Source organism: Sorex araneus, chromosome 5, assembly GCF_027595985.1.
Source record: "Sorex araneus isolate mSorAra2 chromosome 5, mSorAra2.pri, whole genome shotgun sequence".
Classification (NCBI taxonomy): Eukaryota; Metazoa; Chordata; class Mammalia; order Eulipotyphla; family Soricidae; genus Sorex; species Sorex araneus.
This window is the reverse complement of record NC_073306.1, coordinates 132,306,603-132,325,309: the sequence shown is the minus strand read 5'-3', so window position 1 is coordinate 132,325,309 and position 18,707 is coordinate 132,306,603. Positions and strand designations below refer to the sequence as shown.

The following is an 18,707-nucleotide window of genomic DNA, read 5'->3' as shown; positions in this document are numbered from 1 at the left end:
GGGCCGGGGACTCTCTCTCGGAACCTCGGTGACGTGGAAATGTTAATCTTCAACACCAGAGAAAACCAGGCCCTGGGGGGCCCCCTGCTCCCCCAAGCACTGCTAGGAGTGGCCTGTCCACCCCCAGGGCCCTCCACAGTCGTAGTGAAATAACATTACATGGGGCTCCAGATAAGAGTATAGCGGGCCGGGCCCGTGCCTTGCCTGTGGCCGACCCGGGTTCGATTCCCGGCACCCAGACACTTTTGGGAGTGATTCCTGAGTACAGAGCCCTGAGTAAGCCCTGAGCACTAAGCCCTGAGCACCACTGGGTGTGGCCCCCCCCACTACAATGACGATGAAGAAGAAACAGGATTATATTTGGACTCTGACCCCAGAACAGGAAGATGCTTCCTCTTGTTAGGAAGCAGCTCTCAGGGGCAGAGACATAGCACAGTGGGGAGGCACTTGCCTCCCTCGCAGGCAGCCGACCTGGGTTTGATCCCGGCATCCCACGGGGTCCCCTGAGCCCCGCCAGGATCGGGCCCTGAGCGCAGAGACAGGAGTCAGCCGTGAGCATCACTGGGTGTGACCCCACACACACACAAACAGAAAGTACCTCTTCCAGGCGGCTGGGCACGGGCCGTCCTGCCCGCCGGGCCCTCTCCTCCGACCGTCCAGCTGCCCCAGGCGGTGCGGGCAGGTCCCAGGCCTGCTCCAGGCTGGCCCTGTCCTCCCCGACTATCACACTATCTACCCCTGCCCCGCGATAGCGCCCGTCCTATCTCGGTCTTCCTGGCAGGGGGCTGCGGCGGTCTCCAGGAAGAGCCCTGGGGTCCTGTGGCCAGCCTCAGCCACTTCTGCGGGTACGGCTGACGCGGGCCAGCGGGGCCAGGAGGGAGAAGAAGCGGCGCCTAGGTCAGCGCTGGCTCTCCCGAGGCCTCTGTCCTCTCTCTGCGGCCTGGGTGTTCCCTCTGCCCGGAACAGCTGGCCCGGAGTTGGCCCCTCCTACCTTGCCTCCGGCTCATCTGTTGTTTTCTGATCCCTGCCGGGAATCGAACCCAGGGCCTCCCACAGGCCAGGTAAGTGCTCTTCTGGCCGCGCCCCCCAGGGCTCCTAGCCCATTTGATCCTCACAGCATGCCCTGAGGGGCAGCAAGTTTATCTGCCCATTCTACAGAGGAGGAAACTGAGGCGCTGAGCTGCTCAGAAATGCCTGAGTCTCGGTAAGCAGGTGGGGGGTTGGTGCTAAGCTGGCAGGGCACCTGTCCTGAGGGGCCAGGGCCCGCCAGGGGGGTTGTCACGGCAAGGACCGGGAGGGGCATTTAGGCAGCAGGAGCACAGGGGAATGGTCCCGGATGAATAAGAGGGGGGAGACGTGTGGAAGAGGGGAAGATGCTGGAGCCAGGGACCACCCCAGGGGCCATGCAGGGACCTCCAGCCTCACATGTGATGCCCAGGCGGCCAGCTGTATGCGAGGAGGTCAAAGGCAGGTGGAGGCCAGGTGCAGATGAGGTCAGTTGCATGCAGGTGAGGTCAGATGCGGGTGAGGTCAGGTGCAGGTGAGGTCAGCTGCATGCGGGTGGGGTCAGCTGCATGCTGCTGTCCTAGCCACTGTACTACTTCCTGCCCCCACCCCTGGAGTTTGTGAGCCTTCAGAATCGCTCTCTGTATTTTGGTTCTGGGACCACACCAGGCAGTGTTCCAGCTCCTACCATGCAAAGTCTGAGGCGGGCCAGTGTGGTTTCCTAAATCAGGAAGGTTTCAACAAAGGTTAGAAGGCAGTGATCTCTTTTAGCGGTCTTTTTCATCTTTTTAAAAAATTTATATTATATTAAGAAATGGACTAGAGGGGCTGGAGTGATAGCACAGCGGGTAGGGCGTTTGTCTTGCACGCGGCCGACCCGGGTTCAAATCCCAGCATCCCATATGGTCCCCTGAGCAGCGCCAGGGGTAATTCCTGAGTGCAGAGCCAGGAGTGACCCTTGTGCATCGCCGGGTGTGACCCAAAAATAAAAAAAGAAAAAAAAAGAAAAGAAATGGACTAGAGTGATAGCACAGTGGGTATGGCGTTTGCCTTGCATGTGGCCGACCTGGGTTCGATTCCCAGCATCCCATAAGGTCCCCAAGCACCGCCAGGAGTAATTTCTGAGTGCAGAGCCAGGAGTGACCCCTGTGCATCGCCGGGTGTGACCCAAAAACAAAACAAAACAAAATTAACAAATAAATGGTGGGAGAAAGTCCAGGACCCACAGGAGGGAGTGCTGGGATTTCTGGGCAGTCATCTGGGACACGGCTGAGCCTGAACACCCGCAGTCTGGACACACCCCTTCCCCCCACTACAACCATCACTGGGTCCGGCTCAAACTGGCAGCCAGCGCAGAAATCTCCCACACGAGCACGGGGTGTGAGCACACATGCACGCTCGCTTCCGTGCTCGCACGTGCCAATCTGATCTTGTCTCCAATACAAATGCCCTCTTAAGGGGCCAGAGCTATAGTGCCGGGTGTTTGCCTGGCACCCGGCCGACCTGAGTTCCATCCCCAGCATCCCATCTGGTCCCCTGAGCACTACCAGGAGTAATTCCTGAGTGCAGAGCCAGGAGGAACCCCTGAGCATCGCCTGGTGTAACCCCCCCAAAAAAAGTCAAAAAAAAAAAAAAAAGCTCCACAGATGGTCCCCTGAGCCCCAAACACAGCACCAGGACTAAGACTTGAGCACAGAGCTTCGAGCACTGCCCGGTGTGGGTGTCCACCCCACAAATAATCTGAATTTCAGATAACAAACAGGATTTACAGATCTGATGCGGACGGACTCTACTGGAAACTCAAGTGTAACTGGGCCTCCTTGTGCAGTCTGAGCCAGAAATAAGGTTACCTGAGGGTCTGATGGGACCCCCCCACCACAGGCCCCGGGTGCTGCCAGGAGCAGCTTCGAGGACCCCAGGATGGGACCCCACCACGGCTGCCCCACCCTATTCCACCAGGGGAGGAAGATCGATCTGATGGTGCGTGGGGTGGGGAGGGATTTCCGCCTTCTTACGCGCCGACCCACGCTTCGTGTCCATCCCAGTTTTCTACCGCTCCGTCTCCAGTGCACGCTAGAGCAGTGGGCTTTTTCCCTTTGCTCCCTGCAGCCCTGGGGCCAGCCAGCGCCTATCGGGCTGAGAGCACAGTCTGGGCCCCTCCGCCTCCCCTTCCCTGCAACAATAGCTCTGGAGTCCAGGACTCTGACCTCAGCCTCCGGACAATTGTCTGCAGGGTGAGTCTGAAGTCACCGGCCACTTCTGTCTGCATTCCTGCGGCTTCCGGCCCCAGACACATTCCTGTCTCGCTCTACTCTCCCCACTCTCCCTTTCAGCCGTCTCCCCACCCCCCACCCCCGCCCCCCGTCCGTCTATCTCTGCCTCAGTTTCTCCCTGCACCGGAAGCCGCTGTCCTCTCTCCCGGTGACTCAGCAAGTGGCCAAGGTATGTGGGGAAGGATGCGGGCCCCACCTGTGCTCGGGTTCTAATGGGGCCGAAGCGGAAACGAATAGACAGCCCCAGGTGACATAGGGGCCAGGGTCCGAGAGAGAGGTGAGGGTGGTGGACAGGCTTGTGGGCGGACTACCCGGCCCGTATTTGATCTCCCGTCCCACCTGGTCCCACGGCACCGCCAGGACTGACCCCTGAGCACTGAGCTGTAAGTAGCCCTGGGCAGGGGAAGAGGAAGCTGAGTTCGAATTACTACATTACGGACTTCACAGGAGCCTCCCCCGCCCCCACCCCTGCGCCAGGAAGCCGTTTCTCTTTCTCTTTTCACATTTCTCTAATTATTTCTGATCTTTGAGCCACACCCAGCGATGCTCAGAGGTTATTCCTGGTTCCGCACTCAGGAATCATTCCTGGCAGTGCTCGGGGGACCATGTGGGATGCCGGGGATTGATTGAACCCAGATCAGCCACGTGCAAGGCAAACGCCCTACCTGCTGTACTATTACTCCGCTCCCTTGAAGCAAATTTTTTTTTTTTTCTTTTTGCTGTTTGGGTCACTCCTGGCTCTGCACTCAGGAATTACTCCTGGTGGTGCTCGGGGGACTCTATGGAATGCTGGGAATCGAACCTGGGTCGGCCGCATGCAAGGCAAATGCCCTCCCCACTGTGCTATCACTCCAGCCCCCTCTTCTTTATTGTGTCGTGTGTGTGTTGGTGTCAGGGTGGAACCCCCAGTGCGCCCACCGTGCCCTGACCATTACTAACTTCTCCCTGAGAACGTCTTTTTGGGGGTGTCTCAGCGGGTTTCCCCTGTGAGCAGCCTGAAGCCCAGGCTGAAGCCCACAGAAAAAGATTTTTATCACCAGACGAGGAACCACTCCCGTGCAACCCACAGGACGGGGCTGGGCATGTCCACCCGATTCTGACCATTAGCCCAGCTGCTGTTCCACCTCAAATCCAGAAAGTTTACTGTAACGCAAACGCATCTTTATGGCAGCATTTCCTAAACTGAGGGTGCATTTTCTGAGGTTTTTAAATTTATTTAGTTGTATGTGCTGGGGCCGGGAGACCCTGCGGGGTGGGATCAAACCCAAGCTCCAGCCCCAAACCCCAGGTTTTCATTTTTTCTGAGGTTTATTGTTTTTTTTCAGCCACTCCTGTAGGTGCTCAGGGATTATTCGGGCCGGGCCTGACCCCAGGACTCTCTCCTGCCCCTCAAAGGTTCTTTTTGTCTAGAGGCCACACCTGGCTGTGATCAGGGCCCGTATGTGCCAAGGACAGAAAACAGGCACGCACTTCCCCGTGCTCTCCCCGACTTTCTGACGAAGGTACCAGGCAGGTCCCGAGAGATCGAAGGCTAAGAGGCCTGCGTTCGACCCCTGAGCACCTCTAGGAGCACTGAGCCAGCAGCAGCACCTGAGCACTGCTTGGGTGTGACCCCCTCCCCCAACTAAACAGAACATCGTCTCAGGCCCGTATCTGCCCCTCCGAATTGCCAAGCCAGGGGGCCTGGGGATCAGTTTTACTGCCAATGTCCCCCAGGCGCTGCTGGTCCTCAGGGCCCGAAGTGACTCCACACAGCACTCGAGAATGGATGAGAAAAATGATGTTTAAGCACTTGGTTTGTGGCAGGCCCTAATCGAGAGGCTTCAGAGAGGCCGGGGTCACCAGATTCCCACGACTCTTGGAGTTGACTCGAGTTAATCTCATTTTACAGATGAGGACACCAAGGCACAAAGAGATTAGAAGATTCTTCTGGAACCCCAGTGGATAGGGTGGCCATGCACCCGCCAGTCTCCCCCGAGGTGCACCTGCTGGGGCAGCCCCCCGTGGGCTCACGGGCTCAGGGGGACCACACGGCTTGGCTCGACTCCGCTTTCGGGAGCCAGAGCGGGGGCGTTTAAAGGTGATTTGGAGGCAGAATGATTAGGTGCCGGGGTGGAAACAGTCATCTGGCTGGACAGTGTGCACAGGGGACAAGGCGCTTGCCTTGCAATGGGTGATCCCAGGTGGCACCACACATGGTCCCCCAGCACTGCCCCCCAGTGATCCTGGAGCACAAAGCCGGGAGGAAGCCCTGAGCACAACTGGCAAAACTAAAAACCAAAACAACAGAAAACGATGGTCTTCACTGTTCCCACTGGAGAGCCGTGGGAACCCGAGGGGAAGGCGAGGGCTGTCCGAGCAGCCAGGCCCAGTGGGGCCAGGGCATGGAACATCCCACTGGGCACCTGGATGCACCCACAGGCTGCCCACCCTCTGCTGGGCCAAGTGGGCTCCGGGGCTTCCGGCTGAGGCCCCGCCTCCCCACAGTGATGGACAGTAGGGGCAGCCAGGGGCAGGCGGTGGAGTGAGGGAAATGCCCTTGAGGTTCTTCTGCACCAGCAATGCAAGTAACCTTGGGAACAAGTCTCTCCTGTCTGTTCCACAGCTCCCAATACCGTGCCAAGCACCAACACCCAGCCATGCCCCAAGAGCTCAGCTGAGGGGCTGGAGCGACAGCACAGCGGGGAGGGCGTTTGCCTTGCATGCAGACGACCCACGTTCAATTCCCAGCATCCTATAGGGTCCCCTGAGCACCACCAGGGGTAATTCCTGAGTGCAGAGCCAGGAGTAACCCCTGTGCATCACCGGGTGTGACCCAAAGAGCAGAAAGAAAAAAAAAAGCTCAGCTGAGGGACACAGCCAGTAAGCAAGTGACTGTAGGCCCAGGGGGATAACTGGGGGCCAGGGACCCCCTGCCTCGAGAACATCAAGTTGAGAATTCACTAATTCACTGCAGGGGGGCTCAGAGCCTGGCGTCTGTGCTGTTAGAGTCAACGGTCACAAGTGATGCCAACGCTGCAGGGGTGAGGGGTGGGAGGGCTCTTGCTTCAACCACAGCCGACCTGGGTTCCTGAGCACCACTGAGTGAGGCCCCCAAACAAATGTGGATGATAGCACAGCCCATGGGGTTCCAGCTGGGACTGTGCTGGGGTCCCATGTGAGCTGGACATACGCTTATAGACTCGGAAGGGATCCCGGTAGTCGGTGCTGGTGGTGCTTCAAAGAACCCAGGCTCCGCGTTTAATCCTAGCACCTCCGGGAGCGCCCCCAAGCAGTGGGACGAGAGCACGGGGCCCCTGAGCATCATGGGGTGTGGCCTCAAGCAGCAGAGGGGCAAGGGAATAGCACCCCCACCTTGGATGCAGGCACGAGACAGGGGAGCCCGGTGGGAAGGGGAGCGCGTGCCCCAGGTTCAGTGTGCCAGGGCTCCCCTGCCCGTGGGCCGGAGCCCAGGGACAAGCCCACACACACATGTGGGCCCTCCGGAGCCTGCTGCTCTGTGCCAAGGCCCGCGGCGCCCAGTGCGGGTGTGTCTGTGCCCGAGTGGGAGCCTTTTCCAGAGGACAGGCCAGAGCCAGTGACCCGTGAGGACCCGCCGCCTCCTGGAGGCTCCCGGGCCCAGACACCAGCGAACAGTCGCTCAGGAAAACGGGCCTTGGGGCTTTCCGGCTGGATAAGTTATGAAATTTATTTACATTTCACCTGTGAAAAGCCAAAACATAACAAATTTCACTTTCTGGAAAGTCGTCTCATTAGAAATACGTGAAGTGCACTTAACACAAGGCAGTCAGTTTCTTGGTGCGACCAGGACGCGCTCTCCGCGGCTCCCTCAGTGCAGCCTTGTCCACAGCAACGACAGTGGACAGGAGCTTCAGACACGGGCCCTCCCGAGCCACAGCACAGAACAAACACACCCCTTGCCCACCTGGGGGGGCGCAGGCCTGGGCCCCAAGACACGAAGCCCTGGCCCAGACCAGCCACCGCATGGCCATGTCCAGACACAGGTGTCCGACATAAAAAAAGAAACGGACACATGCGCGCCTGCCCGGTGCTGCTCTGGGCAGGCTGGCGGCTCTGGGCCTCGCACCACGGGATCCGTGAAACAGAAGGAGCAGCCGGATTCTGGAGCCGCTGCCAAAGCTTCCCAGAACAGTTTCCTAGTGTGGGGGCTGCGGCAGCGCCCCGAGGACTAGCGGGGACAGAGAAGCAACACTCAGTTCACCACAAGTTTCCAAAGTAAAGGTGAAAGAACTAGTATCCACGGGAGTCCCCACGTTTCTCCCTTTCACACGCGGAGGACTAAGACGTACGCAGGCGCTCCACTCGAGAAGTAATCACGAACCAGTCATCCAAAAATCTCCCCTTTGAAAACCACACAGTAACACTGGCCCTGCTCTCTCGGCTGACAGACAGACGGAGTTTAACTTTCCTAACCTAGAAGCACTTATTCTCACTAAAAATATATGGTTACACCTTATCCTAAAAAAGGCACCATGCAGGCATTTAAGACCGAACCAGTTAACTAAGTGTGCAGGAGTGGTAAGAAAATATCATCGCCAATCCGAGCTTCCAGCATCAGAGGCCGCTAAATCCAGAACATTCACCCAAGTGGATGGACGTCTGGCTTCCAGGCAGGTGCTTCTGCTCCCGGCAGCGGCCGCCAGCGCCCAGCCACAGGAACGGGCAGGGCAGAGACGCGGTTGCTGTCAGACCCAGGCTAGGGGTCACCCCGGCCGGGGGACACAGAGGCCATTGCACTTGTGCTATTCACGACGCAGAAAAAGTCCTGGTGGGCTTGGAGGAGTGGAGGAGTGAGGGCTGGGTGGGAGGAGCAGGGAAACAAGGCCTGGCGGGGAGGGCGGGATGGGAGAACCGAAGCAGCAGGAACTCCCAGAAGCAGGTGAGGTACAGAAGACCAGACCGTGGAAGGAACAAGATGAGCAGCCGGGGATGAGCTGGGTGGCAGGGAGGGCGCAGACTGGGACTGCTTCCGCGCCCCCCGCGGCCCTGTCTGCCGCCACGGCTCACGCCCAGGTCTGTCGGACAGGGACGGTGGGGGAGTCGCACGGGACATGTGGCACATCACTGAAGCTCCGGGGCGTGGGGCGGGGCGGGCGGGCTCACTGGTCGATGACGGAGCGCTGCAGCACCTGGTTCATCATGTCGTCCTCGTCCACGTCGTAGTCCTGGGGGCACAACAAGCCGCTGAGCCGGGAGCCTCTCCCGGGAGGGCAGGCGGCCGGCACAGGGCCGGGCTGCTGCACTGGCCAATCTTGGGGTGCGGGGAGACACAGCGGCCCCCCTCTCTGCTGGGATGTTTGTCTGAGCCGGCAGCCACCGAGCCGGCAGCTCCGCACGAGAGCAGCAGGACATGAGTCACCCTGTCTGGCGGCAAGTCCCTCAGAGCCTATTTCCCTCACCACCTTGTCTGGGACACCTGAGCTTACGGATGCTGGAGGAGGTTAGACAGCAGGAAACACACTGCTCGTCCAGAGAAAAGGAGGCGAGGCCTCGGGCGGAATGTGGGGAGTGGCAGGAGACAGCACGCAGAGGAGCCCCCCGAATGTCAGGCCCCTCCAGAGTTCAGTGGGCAGGGCGCTTACCAACCCAGCCCCCCGCCCGAATTCCTCGATCCCCGATCCCACCAGGAGGATCCTGAGTGCAGCGACAGGAGCAACCCCAGGACTGCCGGGTGTGGCCCAGGAGAAGAGAAAAGCTCCCAACTCCACAGGCCTGACTGTACCAGGCCCAGGTCCAACCCTGGCAGGGCACGGCCCGGCGGCCCCCAGGCACTGCTGGGGAGGACGAGTGTCCCCGCAAGGCGGCGAGCAGCTTTCCGTTAAGAACCGCCGGGCCAGTTCCTCGCCCCCAGGCTCCGGCCGCCCCCTTGGTTCAGGGGTGCAGCCGGAGCTGAGGTGCCCCGGGAGCAGGAGGGAGACGGCTCAGCCCCACACTCACCACAAAGGTGTCATAAGAGAACTGGTGCCGGCGCTGGATGTGCTCGATGAAGTTGGCGCTGCGGTAGTTGGGGTCGCCCCAGGGCATGGAGGCGCAGATGGGACACACCTGCAGGGGAGAGGCCACAGCTAGGCAGGCGGCTGGCTCGTGCCACTCCTCATGGTCCGGCCAGCAGGCGGGAGGACCGGGGAAGCAGCTCTGGGAGCCAGGTCGCCAGGGAGGGAGAGCCCAGGGGCTGGAGGGCACCCACCCGGCGCCCCATTTTCTGTCCTGGGCATCACAAGTACAACCAGGAGTGATCCCTGAGTGCAGAGCCAGGACTAAGCCCTGAGCACCAATGAGTGTGGCCCCTACACGAAAACGAGTTTATTTTGCCCAGAAAGAGGGCCCCAAGGAGGAGCACACGCTGCCCACGGGGAAGACCGACTAGGTTTGACCCCCGCACGGGACTCGCCCGGTGAGGTGTCCTCCCCCACTCGTGAATCGCGATTCCCTATTTCGGTGCTCTTAGGAGAAACGGGCTGACCTACTCGGGAACCGGTGTGACGCAATATGTCACCTGTGACTTATTCTCAAATGGCTCAGCATAATGTATATGGTTGTGCATTACCAACCACCTGATCTGAGCAGAAATAAAGGAAAATCGTTATTCTATTTTTTTTTCTTTTTGGGTCACACCCAGCGATTCTCAGGGGTTACTCCTGGCTTTACACTCAGGAATTACTCCTGGCAGTGCTTGGGGGACCATATGGGATGCCGGGGATCGAACATGGGTCAGCCGCGTGCAAGGCAAATGCCCTACCCGCTGTGCTATCGCTCCGGCCCCATGTTATTCTATTTTTTTCTCATGAATTGGGATTTTCTCCTTACGTCCAAAAAGAGATGATGTGGCTGGACAGCCAGAGTGGGAAGGTGCCAGCCTCTCCTGTGGGTCTATGCCGCAGCCCGGAGGGTCCCTCGAGCCCCACCACGAGCAATCCCCGAGTGCCACAGGGTGTGGCCCCTGAAAGATTCCTCTTACCACAGACTTGGTGTCCGTGCTGTGAGTGAGCTTGCAGTGCTCCACGAGTCCTTCCTGGTCAAAGTTCTTCTCGGGACAGTAAGGACACGGGAAGGTGTAACGGTTTGGTACGTGCCTGCAAGAGCAAAGGCAGAGGAGAAAGCAGCCACTCGTACCGCCCCCCAGGAGACAGAGCAGCAGTTCCACTCTGCACACCCCCCCACCGAGGCCCGACCCTACAAGGCACCCACTATCTGTGTGGCAGAGAATGACCGCCACTGGGGGAGGGCCGAGCCGCTTACCGGGGCTGAAGGGACGCATCTTTGGTGGTGGCCTTCACCCCTTCCATGATGAAATTCTGGTACTTGGCGCAGGTCGCCACGTGGGCCCGGATCTTAGATAGGTAGAGCTTGGACAGAAGAATCAGAGCCCCCCAGTCAGTAAGAACCTGGGGTCGGATCCACCCTGTCCAATAGCAAAACCCTAGGGCCGCTAAGACTCTGGAGCCAATCTCACCAGACTCCCGGCTAAGCCAGGGTGGCTGAAGGGCCTGTCAGCTTGGTCGCTGGGTGTGTTACTGCTAAGGTGGAATTGGGAAATTTCTCTCTAACTATCCCAGAGAACTGCTTAACTCCTGACCCACTCCCTGTTCAAATACAAGCCTGTGTTTCAATCTAGCATCTCAACCAGTGTCGAGACCTAAGAACCCCATTCAGTACAGCAAAGTCACTTATGAACAGAGACCATGTAATCCTAAAGTATTACTGATCAATGACCTTAAAAAAAAATTTATAAACGTGAATTCTCTTTCTCCTACAGATTCCAGTTTTAACAAGATGTAGAAAGAGAAAAATAAATAAACAAACCCAAAGAAGACTTCATCACAGGTATTCTTAAAAGAATGTTAAGACCAAGAGGGAGGGCTGGAGAGACAGCACAGCGGGTAGGGCGTTTGCCTTGCACGTGGTCGACCTGAGTTCGATTCTCAGCATCCCATATTGTCCCTGAAGCACCAGGCATAATTCCTGAATGCAGAGTCAGGAGTGACCCAAAAAGAAAAAAAAAAGAAAAAGACCAAGAGGGGCTGGAGCAATAGTACAGTGGGGAGGGTGTTTGCCTTGTGTGTGGCTGACCTGGGTTTGATTTCTAGCATCCCGTATGGTTCCCTGAGCACTGCCAGAAGTGATTCCTGAGTAAACCCTGAGCATCACCAGGTGTGACCCCCCCACAAAAAAAAGAGCAGTAAAGAGAAAATAATCCTTTCTGGAGTCCTCATATACTTAAAATTGTAATACCGTACAACTGTTCATCTTTAAAATGGAAAAAAAAATGTTAACAGTAAAAAAACCCCAAAGACCCTATTATGTGAACATGAAGATGAAAGTAATAGATTTTATTTCAGTATCTAAAGTTTCTAAATTATAGAAAACTACCAGGAAAAATACTTCTAACGATTTGCACTCAGATTTACCACATTTCCCTCTGTCTTACCTCCAGTTGAGTACATGGGGACTTGCAGCTGACACCTGGGGGTTCCGGGGTATGAGGGGTGGGAAACGGCACTTTGACCACAGCCATTGTGGCATGCATGCAAGGCTGCCCAATCCTCACAAAAGGGGAAAGTGGAGATGGTTTTTCTTTTTCACTTTCTGGGTCATACCCGGTGATACACAGGGGTCAGACTCCTGGCTTGCACTCAGGAATTACTCCTGGCGGTGCTCGGGGGACCATGTGGGATGTGGGAATCGAAGCCGGGTCGGCCGCGTGCAAGGCAAAGGCCCTCCCCGCTGTGCTATCGCTCCAGCCCCTGGAGACCGTTTTTCTAGTATCTCATTTTGAACAATCCTCCACCTGGCTTGCTCTTCAAGCCTGTGTTCTCCCTGAATACGAGTCTCACCTGCTCATCTCTACGTGTCTTTGCTGGCTTCTGCCATTCGGGAGAAACTTGTGTTTTCTCCTCAACATGTACTTCCTCTTTCCTCTCACATCCAATTGTCAATAAAAACCATCTTAATTCACCATTAAATTAAAAAAGTCCTCCATCTTGTCAGAAGACAAAAAGGGCTGGAAAGATGGTGGAGCAGGGAAGGCACTTGCCTTGCTGGGTCCCAGCATCCCCTTGGGCCTGGGCCCGCCAGGACCCATTCTTGAGCACAGAGCCAGGAGTCAGCCCTGAGCACAGCTGAGTATAACCCAAAAACTTAAAAACAAACAAATAAGAAAGACAAAAAATACTCTGCAGCCCTTTAGGTTGAGCTATTTCCAGAGAGAATGTCTGGAGTCTGAATAAGCCGACATTACTTTGTAACTCTGAACTGCCTGGAACGAATAAAGCCATAAGGGGTGTGAAGCCAGTAAGGCCACATCCATCTCCCAGAACACAGAGGTGGCTGTATTTCTCCTCGCAGAGGCAATTATGACGGAATGAAAACACTCAGTAAGATGTACTGTATCCCCGAAGCGGCAGCAGGCGAGTGCTAACCGTCACGTGAGTCTCCGAGGATGAGTGGGAGGCGTCTAACCGTCAGATGCTGCCAGTCTCAAGGTTGGCTCCACACCGACTCTGTCTCCCAGCACCTCGCTGCCAAGGGCTAGAAAGCTGAACCACTGCACTCTGCAATGACCCACATCATAAAACTTCCTCCCTCACACAGGTCACTTGAGTCACTGACTTCATTCTGTATTTTTAAAAGAAGTACCATGCGGTCCTTGTAGTCAATTAAAATTGTGTAAAATGGATAGCTGGAGAGAGTACAGCGGGGAGGGTGCTTGCCTTGTATGTGGTCGACCTGGGCTCGGTCCTAAGTATCCCAAATAGTTCCTGTAAGCCCCAACGGAAGTAATTCCCGAGTACAGAGTCGGGAGTAATCTCTGAGCATCGGTGGGTGTGCCCCCTCCAATTGTGCAAAATGGTTCGAAAAACTTTTTTTTTTTTTTGCTTTTTGGGTCACACCCAGCGATGCTCAGGGTCACATCCTGGCTTTGCACTCAGGACTTACTACTGGCGGTGCTTGGGGGACCATATGGGATGCCGGGGATCGAACCCGGGTCGACCGCGTGCAAGGCAAACGCCCTACCTTTTGAGGGGCTATCGCTCCAGCCCCTCAAAAAACTCTTTCATTTAAAGTGGGGATAACTGATTTCTAGGGCTTTCATCGCTCAAATACACGTAGTATATGAAACCTTTAAAAAAACCCAAAAACCCACAATAAAACAAGGTCACCAAAAGAAACAGGGCAGCCCATGCCACAGAGAATGTGCGTGCACACGTGCTGTTAGCCGCTGGCCATGCTCACTGCAGCCCCCGCGGCTTCACCCCGGCTCCTGCATTTACGTCCACATACATTTTTGCGGCAGCCATGGCAGGAAGTCTCTGTGATCTCAATCTGCCGCTCAAGCTCGGTGGCCCGGACCCCAGGTGCCAGAGCGCTGCGACACACCCCACAGACAGGCTTCTTCGGCTTCAGACATTCCTGCAGGCATGCAGAGCAAAAGCTAGAACAAGACACACAGAGAACCTGCGTCATGCACTGTGGAGACGGACAACAAACACGGGTCAACTTCCAGAAAGACAATGATGCCTCACGGACCGAAAGCAACTCGCTCCCTAGGCCTGATCACAACCTGGGTCTTCTTGGGGTTGGAGGACAGTACAGAGGGTAGGGCACTGCTGTGCATGCAACTGACCCAGGTTCGATACCCAGCATCCCATATGGTCCCCTAAGGACTGTATCATTGTCATCCCGTTGTTCATCGATTTGCTCGAGCGGGCAGGCACCAGTAACGTCTCCGTTTGTCCCAGCCCTTAGATTTTAGCAGCCTCTCCTCACTCATCTTTCCCAGTGATGGGAGGCTCTTTGAGGGCCAGGGGAATGAGACCTGTTATTGTTACTGTATTTGGCATATTGAATACACCACTGGGAGCTTGCCAGGCTCTGCCGTGCGGGCCGCAGCTTGCCGGGCTCTCCAAGAGGGACGGAGAGTGAATATCAGAGAATAAAAGCAAGTATGTTAAAACCAAACACATGTGTGCTGCTTTAGGCACATCAGTGGGCTAGACTTTAAGTGGCCTCGCGCTTCCGTGAGCTTTGTTTTATATATAGTCTCCGGATATTTACTTATTATCAAGTTAAGTCTATTGCTTCTGATCTCCTATAAACAAACATTTTAAAATTAACTTTCAAAGGCATTGGGTTTTCATAGGAAATAAAGGAAGCAAATAACAACAAAAAGCATTTAGATAGGTGTAATTGATGGTCCCCCAAGGACGGTCAGGAGAATTCCTGAGGGCAGTCAAGAGTAACCTCTGAGCACCATGGGTGTGGCCAAAAACAACAGTAATTAAAATAAGAACAACAATAAATACTCTATCTTCCAAGGCCAGTAAATTTTTTTTTTGGGGGGGTCACACCTGGCGATGCACAGAGGTTATTCCTGGCTCTGCACTCATGCACTTAGGAATTACTCCTGGCGGTGCTCAGGAGACCACAGGGGATGCTGGGAATCGAACCCGGGTCGGCCGCATGCAAGGCAAAGGCCCTCCCCGCTATGCTATTGCTCCAGCCCCTAAGGCCAGTAAATGGGGCTGGGGGCACTCGGGAGCAGCTAGCAGCAGCCCCGGGCAGGCTGCCCGTCTCCAGCGGGGTAGTGCAGGGAAAGCGTCCACTCTGCATGAGGCAGACTGGTCAGGTACCCGGCACAGCACTGCTAAGGGTACTCCCAACTCTCTCCCCCGACCCAAAGAATTTGTACTGCATTGAGGAAATAAGTCACTTTTCTCATAAGCAGCTGGCAATCAAATACTTAAAGCGCGGTACCAAGGGGCTGGAGAGAGAGTGCAGTGGCTGAGGCTCTTGCCTTGCATGCCGCCGACCTGGGTTTGGTCCCTGGATCCCGTAGGGTTCTCTGAGTACCGCCACGAGTGATTCCGGAGTGCAGAGCCAGATGTAAGCTCTGAGAACTGCCAGGTGTGGCCCCCAAACAACACAAAACAGTTTTAGGGTAAGGGAGAGATTTCATTTGGAGTAAGGCAAAGAACAGTCCAGCTGGGCCAGAGGTAGTACAGTGTGTAGGGCACCGCCTTGCATGTGGGCGACCAAGGTTCAATCCCTGACACCACATATTGTTCCCTGGGCCCTGCCAGGAGTCAGCACTGTGGGGTGTGGGCCAAAACCAAAACCAAAAGCCTACCTGTATGGTCCTGTATGGGTCTGGCCCCAGGGACAGGCTTTTTTTTTGAGGGTGATCTAAAATAAGGGGACCAGGGAGATACCTCAGAGAGCTGGAGTATAAGTTCCACATTCAAGAGCTCCAAGTTTGATCTCTGGCACACGTTTCCCCAGCACTAGGAGTGACCCGAAAAGGAAAAGCACAAAGGAGATTTGAAGTAGAAACCAAAAAAGGACTAAGGGCAAGGGGACTGTGAGGCAAGAGAGAATTAATTCAGGAAGTGATTAAAAGGCAGCATCAGCAGGACTTGGTAACTTCCTGAATTTAGAGAAGAAAAGGAAGGTCAAAGATAACCAAGTTCCTACCCAAAATCGAAGGCGGCGGATAACGCTAAGATATACAGAAAGAATGAAAAGCGCTGGAGTGGCAGTACGCGGTGGGGTGCTTGCCTTGCATGCAGCTGAAGGGGGTCCAATTTCCAGCACCCAATATGGTGCCCTGAGCCCTGCCAAGAGTGATTCCTGAGCACAGTCAGGTGTAAGCCCTAAGCATCGCCCGGTGTACCCCCACCAAAAAAAAAAAAAAAAAGTACTGGCTATATATATATAAATACATAAATAAATAAATATATATATACACACACACCCCTAATCTAAGGCAGGGTAACTAAATCTGCCTTGAACTCAAGGTGACTCATCAGAAGTAATCTGTGGGGCTGGGAAACAGTACAGCAGGCAACGTGCTTGCCTTGCACATGTCCAATCCGGGTTCACTCCTTGGCACCCCATGTGGCTCCTTGAGCATACCTGGAGTGACCCCTGAGCATAGAGCCAGGAGGATGCCTCATGCATCCCAACCCTCCACACCCCCCTACCCCATTTTAATTTTCCTATTAAGTTAGATATTAATGTTGCTAGGCAAAATGCAAGCAGGCTGAAGAGACGATGGGCACAGTGGTTCGCTACCCTCAGAGCCAGAGTAAAAGCTCATGGGCACCCTGGAAATCTGGGTTCCCCGTATGTTCCCCGGACATCCCAGGTGCTCCCCCCGCACTGAGCCAAGAGAAGACCCCTACATTCCACAGCGGGGGGAAAACACCAAAGCTAATTTCAAGTACCAATTAAGCCTATGAAATAAAGAGCCCACCTGGCACGGATCTCAGCTTCATCAGGGGAGGAACCTTTGAACAGATCTAAAGTTGTCAGGAAAGAGATGCACAGGCCTGGGCTGGGGGAGGGGGGCTCACAGAGGCCCAGGAGTAGCCCTGGAGCCCGAGGGCCCGGGGAGCATCATGAGTCCGTGTCGGCCCGTGGGGAGCCGCTCCACGCCTTCCTTTAGGCACAGCAGACCCAGCGCCTGCACCCACCACCCACGATCCCAGCGCGCTTTTCCTTCTTTCACCACCTCAGGGACTGAACACAGGCCTCCCACGTGCGCGCCAGGTGCTCTGGCGAAGAGCTACCCCCTGGCCTGCAAGAACGTTTGGGGGGCGGGGGGTGTGTGTGCCTGCAGCATGCAGCTGTGCTCAGGAGCTCCTGAGCTCAGTGCTCAGGGGTCCTGCAGGGTCGGGGACTCACACCCGGGGCTCGCACCCCCAAGCTGGCTTTCGGTTTCCTTATTCACGGGCCTTTCTGCGGCCCCACCCTGCCCGCCGCCAAGGGTCCCCTCCCGGGCCACCTGCGCCTGCCCGGGTCGCCGAGGGGCGTGGCCAGTCGGCGCTTGTAAACAAAGTTCTCTCGAAACCCAGCGCCCAGCCGTAACCGCGGCGAGGTCTGTTTTCCCGCAGAGGCCCGCACCTGTCGCCGGTGGGGCCGGCCCCGCGGGGCGCGGGGGGCAGCCCCCGTTTCAACTCCACCGGCGCCCCCCGACCCAGGGAGGCTCCGAGGGCTCGAGGCGGCCCCAGCTCCCCGCCGGCCAGCGGCCACGTCTCCCGGTAAACGTCCACAACACCCCGCGCGAGCCTCGGCCGGGCGCGGGAGCCGGGGGAGGCCTGGAGAAGCCTGGACTCCGGCCCCCGGCCGCCTCGGGTCATCCCGACGACCGCTCCCGCGGCGCGGCGTCACGTGACGGAGCGTGCCGGGGGCCGCGCCCGGTCACCCCAAGGCCGGGCGGCCGTGCGGAGGGGCTCGCGGCCCGCGCCGGGCCAACGTTGGGCCGCGGCCGCCCCCCGCCCACGCCCCCGCGGCGGCCGCGGCCCGGCCCGCGGATCACGAAAGCCCGTCCCGGATGATGTCACCGTCGGCCGCGGGCGCTAACGGCCGCCCGCCGCCGACCTGAGGGGCGGCCCGGCCCCGCTCCCGGCCCCGGCGGGCCCCGGCTCGCCGCTTACACGTGTCCGCAGGGCACCTGCACCGGCTTCTCGTACACCTCCAGGCACACGGGACACGTGAAGCGGCCCAGGGGGTCGACCTCGGCCGCGGGCCCCGCGGGCTGCGCGCCGCCCGCACGGGCCTCCTGTTGCGCCGCCATCTTGCCGCCGCGGAGCGCAGCGCCCGGCCGCCGAGAAGGAGGCGCCTGAAGGGGCGGGGTCGCGGCGGCAGCGGCGAAACAGCGCGAGAGGAGCGGCTCGGGGGCGGGGCCGAGGCGGGGGCGGGGCCTGAGGGCCCGTGGCGGGGGCGGGGCCGCGGCTACCGGGCCTGTGAGAACGCGGTGGCGGTGGGGGTGGGGCCTGGGGGGGCCCGCGGCGGGGGCGGGGCCTCGGCAGCAGGGCCTATGAGGACGCGGTTGTGGGGGCGGGGCCTCATCTGGGGGCGGGGCTCAGCAGTGGGGGGCGGGGCTGTAGGACTCCAAGGCCTTTGAGGGGTACCGCGGGAGGGCCCGGGGAAAGAGAAGAGCAGGGCTTTGTGAAAGGAGGAGGGGACAGATTCTCATACCCGCAGATTCTCGGTATCGGATCAGACTTGGTGCTTGGGCCTCTGTTTTCCAAAGTCGTTAGTGCTGCTACTCTTTGTCATCCAAACCAGTTGCTTTGGGGCCTGAGCCACACACATAGTACTGCGGGTCAAGGCACGTGCCTTGCAGGCGGCCAACCCAGTTGGATCCCGGACACCCCTATTATCCCCCCCAGCCCTCCAACAGTAATCCCTGAGCGTAGGGCCAAAAGTATGCTGAGTCCAGCGTTCCCCTCCCTCCTAAAAAATAGTTGCTTATTTTTAAACTTAAGCAAATTTAATTTTTTTTTTTTTTTTTTTTTGCTTTTTGAGTCACACCTGGCGATGCACAGGGGTTACTCCTGGCTCTGCACTCAGGAATTAGCCCTGGCCGTGCTCAGGGGACCATATGGGATGCTGGGATTTGAACCC

The 18,707-nt window shown here is 57.3% G+C and overlaps 1 protein-coding gene across 1 annotated transcript; it reads right to left on the bottom strand.

Moving 5' to 3' along the window:
• Nucleotides 1-6,946: 6,946 nt before the first annotated feature.
• Nucleotides 6,947-17,912, bottom strand: RNF114 (ring finger protein 114). Its single transcript, XM_055139660.1, has 6 exons — nt 17,735-17,912; nt 13,581-13,731; nt 10,539-10,645; nt 10,258-10,372; nt 9,237-9,344; nt 6,947-8,464 (listed from the first exon to the last, which is right to left on the bottom strand). Exons 1-6 carry the CDS (start codon nt 17,872-17,874, stop codon nt 8,399-8,401), a joined length of 687 nt encoding a protein of 228 aa, XP_054995635.1. The 5' UTR covers nt 17,875-17,912; the 3' UTR covers nt 6,947-8,398.
• Between the last annotated feature and the right edge of the window lie 795 nt (nt 17,913-18,707).

Excerpts from the sequence above, each read along its gene's own strand:
- RNF114 (XM_055139660.1), bottom strand. The coding sequence starts at position 17,874 with ATGGCGGCGCAACAGGAGGCCCGTGCGGGCGGCGCGCAGCCCGCGGGG. Across the intron at positions 10,646-13,580 it reads GCCATGGCTGCCGCAAAAAT|CTCTACCTATCTAAGATCCG; the intron begins GTATGTGGACGT and ends CTTCTGTCCAAG. Across the intron at positions 9,345-10,257 it reads GCACGGACACCAAGTCTGTG|GTGTGTCCCATCTGCGCCTC; the intron begins GTAAGAGGAATC and ends TCTCCCCTGCAG.